At 51.7% G+C, this 7161-nt stretch overlaps 1 protein-coding gene across 1 annotated transcript in view; it reads right to left on the minus strand.

The window, feature by feature from the left end:
- Positions 1–6902, minus strand: part of LOC102062690 (uncharacterized) — a 9608-nt gene extending 2706 nt beyond the window's left edge. The window contains exons 1-4 of the mRNA XM_074546087.1: positions 6643–6902; positions 5279–5421; positions 739–896; positions 1–109 (exon numbers count right to left, since the gene is read on the minus strand). The exon at positions 1–109 is cut by the window's left edge and continues 66 nt beyond it. Of these exons, the coding sequence (XP_074402188.1) occupies positions 1–109; positions 739–878 (249 nt within the window). The 5' untranslated portion in view covers positions 879–896; positions 5279–5421; positions 6643–6902. The remainder of the gene's footprint in view (positions 110–738; positions 897–5278; positions 5422–6642) is intronic.
- Positions 6903–7161: the final 259 nt, after the last annotated feature.

Below are 7161 nucleotides of genomic sequence, written 5' to 3' on the forward strand. Positions count from 1 at the left end.
GATTCCTGAGGACATCTTCTCTTCCAGCTGCTTTCTAAATATAGTGCATGGCAATGCATTACCCAGCACCGTATCCTCGCTCTGGCACTTAAAGAAATTCAAAGTCAAGCTAGAGAAAAAAAAAAAAAGAGATAAAGACAAGACAAATCTTAGAAAATCAAAATTTAAATTAGCATCGAGTATTTAAAATCTACATCTGCGTTAAGGTCACCCAAATAGCGAGAAGGACCGACTGCTCGTATTTTAAACCAGCTGTGTTTTCTGTGGAGACTGTTGTTTACCTCCTGGCCCATCGATAGCTTATTAATACAATTTAATTCTGCAGTTGTTTCTGTTTAAAGAGTGTTTGGAGCGAATTGTTTCTTTTGTTTATGATCAAAGAAACGAGGTCTGGTAATCTTATGTTTTATCTTCCTAACATATGGAAAAGCTATTTATCCCAGCCAATCACAATAAAGTGAAGAAAACCCCATTTTATGGAAAGGTATATATCACAAGTTTGTTCATCATTAAAGATATGATTACCAGTGAAAACCCTCCGAAAGTGGCACATTTATGATTCCAGGAACAGATGGGGACATCCATTTTCCTTGCAAATACTTTTGAAATTGCTCTACTGGTAGCAGTATAAAAATGATATACAGATGCCAGTGCCAACGAAGCCGGGACAAGAGGTCCAGATTTACACAGTAAAAGCTTCACATGCGCTCTGTCAGCTTTGATTGATCTGCGCCATACCTCAGAAACTTGTTGACTGGGAAAGGAAACAGCGCAAATAATTCACTGCAACAAGGCAGATAATTCACCCGGCCAATCGCTCCGCTCCGCTCCTCCGGGCGGTGACATACGAGTCCTCCTGCCGCACAAAGAAGCATCATTCTCCAGCGTGAACAGCGCTCCGTGTCACGGGGGGGGGGGGGGGGGGGAAGGGGGAGAGAGAGAGAGAGAGAAAGGTGGGACAAGTGAACACAAAAGGAGAGGCGAGAAAGGAGAAGTTGCTTCTGGGCAATGGGCACAGCCGTCTACCTTTTCCGTGCTGAGCACAGGCCGAGCCATTCAGCTCCAATTGTCATTATCATATTGATTAAGTTCATCAGAGAGCAATTTTAGGTTTAACGCCAACGGATTGGGAGAGGGAGCAAAGAATTATCTAAGAAAAGCACAACATTCTTACCTCAGGGACGTTTCCCTGTTCCAGTTCATTGAGGGAGTTGATTAAGTTTAAATGAAGCAGACACTGGATAAAAGTAAGGGTATTGACCACTGGGCAGCGCGGTCTGCGCTTGAAAAGGCCTGATACATGCAGAAAAGCAAGATTTGCTAAATGCTCTAATCTTCAATCAAATCTTACATCAATACAGACAAAGTTTGGTAATGAGAGATTCAATGAAGCATGCGGGAGAAAGAATTAATCCTCTTGGTCTAAACTGGGTTCAACTTTGAAGCCTGCTCCGAAGGAAAGACAGTTATCTATATGCTAAATAAGAAACTTATTGTACTTTTCATGGCATGCTAATCTTTTGTCTATTTCATCTCTATTATTTGTATGCTTATAGGCGGCAGTTGTCATGGTGATTATATCAAACCACTTCTGTGCGGATGGCTGCGAGGGATCGGGGCCTCCCTCCAGCCGTCCGCGGGGCCCGCCCGCTGCTCTGCGCGCCCGCGGCAGCGCCCGCACCAGCCCGCGGGGACACGGGCGGGGCAGGAACCGCTCCCTGGCACCTCCCTGCCGGCTTTTGGCAACACCGGCCCCTTCCTCCCTCCCCTGCATCACCCAAAGCGCAGGGATCTCCCTCCATGAAGAGAGGTGGTACCTTTTTCTCTCTTTTTTTTTTTTTTTTTTTTTTTTTTTTGTGAGCTTGCCTTGATAAGCTTTTGATGTCACAAATCAAACACTCGCCAGGAGGTAGATAATGGGGAGTGTGATCTCCTCTATTTGTACACAGACAGCGTTTTCGCACCGGCGCTGCCTTGAACCTGTGTCAAACTCCGCGGCTTTGCTGGGCCGTGCCTGCCGCCCCCGGCCCGCAGCCCCGACACGGGGAATCCGCATTCCTGTTATGCAAATACCGAGGTGAGCGCAGACACTCTGATCGCGGAAGGTCTCAAGAAAGAGAAGAGGGGCGGGAAGAGCGGAAGAGCGCAAGGATTTATCTTTTTTATTCCTTTTTTATTTTTTCCTAGCGCACGTTGCCGGCACTTGGGGCAGGAGCCGGCCCGAGGGCAGCGGCCGTCCCGCAGCCCACGCCCAGCAGAAATATCGTGGCAGGGGGTGGGAATTCCCAGGGTATCGATCTAATTTGTCTCCCGGTACCCACGAGGCACTCACAGAGGCTTTTTGCGCAGCTCCTGAGGCGAGGGAACCAACTCAAATGCGTGGGTGCGGGATAGAGGGGGCCTTAGCCCAGCTTGTTCCCCGCGACATTATAATCTGAGCGCACAAGGGTGGCACCCGAGCTTTTATGCTTTTTACAAAAGTTGCCAAATTAAGGTCGGATTAGGGCTCCATTCAGGATTTGTGGGCCCTTTAGAGGCTGGGAGCTGCCCGTATAGCCCGCTAGTGCTTATGAAAAGCTTAAAAAGTAATAAAAGGGGGAGTGATCCCGAGAGAAAGTAACATGTATAACTCTTATTAAAGGAGCAGCGAGCGGGGCTGTGAACTTGAATAACTGTTTGAACTTTAATTTGTTCATTAACAGGATTTGCCCCTGACTGTGAATGTTATTACTTCTCTTAAAAGCGAGGTGCAAATGAAAGGCCATAATGAAAGAGCCTGGCAAAAAGTTAAACGCCTCGTAATTACACCAGCCTCATTGAAAACTTAAAGTAACACAAAAGTGAAGAACACGGGAGCCGGGCTGATACTCTACCAGCGCCCCAGCCTTGCAGTACGGTGGCGTTGAGCTCCGGGCCCCAGCTCCCGACCCTGTCAAATCCCGATAGCTCACCAAACCGGAATGCACAACAGTTGTGTTTAAATAAGTTTTAGTGCCCTTAAAACATTAAAAGAAAATTCCATGTTTTCGTCGGTGGGGGAAACCCGGTTTATTGACTGTCCTAAATGAAACACGGTGTCTGAAGTCTGATCTAATCTGCATCTTTGTATCCTAAACAGGGCACATTAGCTCCTCTCTACTCCATCACACCGATCGGAGACTAAACTGTGGAGCACCGGAATAAAACAAACTACACCTCCTCTCAAAAGGTATCTGACTTTGTACTGGTGCTCTTGCCAGTTAGCTCTGCGCTGACTCTCGTTTCATCTGTCACTTATCCCTTTCCCGGGCTTGTCAACCGCGTTTTTATGGATTCGCTTGTGATCTGCATCCTTCCTCAACAGGAACATGCAGCCAGGTCGCAATTAAATATACAGATATACGAGCTGTAAGCAAGATCCCACCCTCCCATCCGCAGCCGAGCCGAGGAGATGATTGCCCTGTCACTTCTCCTTTAGACTTAAAGCGCCTTAGAAGTGGCCGGCGGAGCGCCGCGTCCGGCAGCCCAGCGCTGGCTTTGTCCGCCCCTTCTCGGCCCCGACGGCTCCTTTGAAGCCCTCGCTCCCGCCCCGTGCCGCACCTCTCCGCTCCGTCCCACGCCGCCCCGCCGCACGGGGAGCGCTCCTGGGCCGCGCCGGGCTCGCTCGTGGCTTTGGCCGGTCCCGGGGGCTCCCCGCGCCCAGAGCGGGACAAGATGCAGACAAGAGCCCTGGCCAGGCCCAGAGCCAGCGGCGCTCCGCCAACAGCAGCGGCAGCTGCTCCTCCGGCCGGCTCTGCAGGGCGGGTGCACCGGACACTCCCGACGGAACCAGGTTTGCAGTCGTGCTTAAGACCGGAGGAAAGGCAAGACGGCGCCTCGTTGAGGAAGCGAGTGTGGAAACCCGTCTGTTAGTTTAAAATGCTTTCCTACTTCTAGAGCTGCCTGCCCCATAAGGAGATTATACTAAACACTAACAACTGGAGCCACTTCTGTTAGACCACTAAAACAAGCACCCTATTTTATAAGTCTAATTTTACTTTTTATGTTTTAAGCACCATTAAATTCATAAAACAACCCCCACAAAACTGTTTAATCGAACTGGTACTCAGAAAAAAAATTATCATATTACTCACAAAGCAAGTAACTTCAACTGTACTTGCCAGTTTCAGTGTGGACAGTCAGCACTGTCACCCCAGGGAAGATCTCAAAACCCGGCAAACCCAGCTACCATTTGAGAAGCAATAAATACAGCCTAGGCTTGACCAAGAAGACATCAGGCAGGACGGGGATACCATTTTCTGTACTTCCAACTCATCAAAATCGTTGCATTAACTTGGAATTCGAATGAAACTTTTTAAAATAACCAGGTCTCAAGACAGTAACATCTTAACCAAGAAAACCCACCCTCCTTCTCCACCTGCAGGTGAAGCAGCAGGCTGGGCAGGGCGTGAAGCATGGGTGGAGCATGTTTCCTGCAAGAAAGAGGACAAACTCACACAGGGCCATTCAGTGCTACATTTGAGTGGCCTTCAGCTCCCTCCGCACCGTCCTGCCACTGTGTCACAGAAACTCTGCACACAAACGACAGCACAGGACAGGACATCTGAGAGTGTCCTTGCAGGAAGAGTCCCAGCCTTCTCCCCAGCGTCCCTGGCAAGGGTTGCTAAGCAATGCCTGCCCAAGCTGTAATCTGTAATAGCAAACAGTGCCAGAGCGTTCTGGGGATGGGAGCCTCACCTTGGCCTGGCAATGGCCACAACCAGTGCAGGCTGCTGTGCTCCTGTGGCTGGTGTGAGGCACCCACATAGCATTCCTGCCGGTATCAGGGCAGGAACTACCGCTGTGCTGTTAGTTATGCTGTTAGTTCCTCCCCGTCTGGCCTGTAACTGCTTTAGATTTGAAGACAATTTGATATACCACAGATAAACCCAAGGCTTCATCAGGCACTGAATAAATTGTTCAGCTTCACCAAGTAGGCTTGATTAACCACAAGCTTGGAGCTGGATGTGACCTTCCTACGGGCACCACAAGCCCACCTATGCACAGGAGAGCCCACCTGCACGCTGGCGGGGGGTGGCAAAGCAGAGCCTGCAGGAGCCCCCTTGGGCACAGAGGCTGCTGAAGCCTCTCAGAAAGCAGCCACTTACGGGAAAGCAAGACCCTCGGAGGCTCACAGGCCCGAGGATGGGTCACCTGCTGGTCCAGAGCCCGTCAAAGTCAGAAAAGATTTTTAAAAATGAGCAGGCATCTGTTTGGCTGGCAGGAGGTGTTTTTCACCGGGGCAGGGCAGAGTGCTTACCGCTCCCGGCAAGGCTGCACTGAGGGTTAGGTCTTGGGGTTTGTTATCGGGGTAGGATTGCTCTGCCACAGCTTCTCCAGGCTGGCGTGGGTTGGAAGATGCTCTTTCTGGCTTCTGCTCCCGTATGTCTCTGGCACCCTCACCTTTAGAGACAACACGATGCTTTAAAATAAGCAGTGGCACATTAATCCTCTATGTATTTCTGATCATATAATGCATGCAATTCGACCTGCAAGATAAACAGATTGTAACACTTTTATAAATCAGCATTTTACACAACATATCCTGCTTCTGTGAGCTAACCTTGTCTTCAGAGCTGACAATTCCCAGCACCATCGCTTTGAAGCATTGAAATGGTGAGACAGCAATCTACTAAGCCAGAATGTACCTCTGAAAATAAGTATTTTAAACTGTACATTGCATCTGGAGTTGATTTATGAAATAGTCAGGAGTTAAAATCTTGATATATTAGCAAAAATAACTAGACCTTTAAAGCCAAGAAGCCCTTAGGCTATAGTGAAAAAATCATTGATGTAGGAAAAGCATCTGTATTTTGATGACAGTACAATCACACACAGGAAAAAAAAATCATAACACTGTTTTCCCTTTCCCGTAGATAAACAATAAGAGAGAAAAACCTTGCAATTTTGCACCAGCTGCGTGAAATGCTTTCTAGTAAAGCGTTTGCATTTAAACTTTCAGTTATTAACGATCCAGCTTTACATTGCGGCATGAAAACGCCCGCTTCTTCGCAGAGAAAATAAAGAGAATAATGACAAACAAAAGCAAGTCCGCGGCCGGCAGGGTCTGCAGGCTCTGCGGGGGCTGCCGGTGCCCCTCGGAGCGGGGCCCGCGGTGCCGCTCACCTGAGGGCCAGGGCGGGACGGCGGGCCCGGCATCGCCGCTCGGCCACGGGCTCACCCCAGCGCCCTCTGCGCCTACAGCCTTTTTTTTTCTAATAAAAATACTAATGCGCTCGGTTGTATCATTAAAATTATTATTATTTTTTTAATGGGAAATATTTTATTTCCCCGCGGGAGCTGCTGTCCGCAGGTACCGGTAGCGGCAGGGTGGCACCTGCGAGCATCGCCGGCGCTACCTCGCCGTGGTGCCGGGGTCGTGTCCGCGGCCATCCGAGTCCCCGCTCTAGCTGAACAGACACACAGATTTATATATGTTTTATAAGGATAATTAATCACTCAATCTCTCTCGTTAGCCAGGCTCCCCAGCAGGTTGCGAGGGGCCGGGGTGCCTGGCGGGGCGGCGATGCCGCCTCAGCGCCGAGTGGCGGGGCGCAGGCAGGGCCGGGCGGGACGGCGGGAGCGGCACTCGGTTACGGTACTTACGGTGTCTACGGTACTTACGGTGCTTGCGGTAGTTGCGGTGGTGGCTGCGGTGGTTGCGGTGCCGCCGGGCCGGGCCGGGCCGGGCCGGGCCCTGCTGAGGGCCGCGCAGCGCGGGCACAGCGGGGCCGGACGCGCGGGAGCGGCGCCCCCTGGCGGCCGCGGGGGGAGGCGCCGGGGCCGGTGCCGCCGAGGCGGGTCCGTCCCGCGGCCCCGTGTCCTTCCCGCGCTCCCGGTGCCCTTCTGGGGCCGCCACGCGTGCCGCGCTGTCCGCGGGCTGTGGCGATCAATCAGCGCCGCCAGGGCAGCTGCCTCACGCCGCGTCTTGGGGGACCGCGCCCGCGAGGTGCCCCGTGCCGCGCCCCCGGGCCCGCCTCTGTCCCCGCTCCCTGCCGGGATCCTCGCCCCGCCACGGCCCTGCTCACCCGGCCTCGGCTCGGCTCGGCTCTGCCCGCGCAGGGAGCCTCCCGCTCCCCCACCCGCATCTGGAATCTGCAATCAAGAGCTCAATTTTGTCATTTGGAAACACTAATTATCTAA

The sequence above is a fragment of the Zonotrichia albicollis genome, chromosome 8 (genome assembly GCF_047830755.1).
Source record: "Zonotrichia albicollis isolate bZonAlb1 chromosome 8, bZonAlb1.hap1, whole genome shotgun sequence".
In the NCBI taxonomy this organism is placed as follows: Eukaryota; Metazoa; Chordata; class Aves; order Passeriformes; family Passerellidae; genus Zonotrichia; species Zonotrichia albicollis.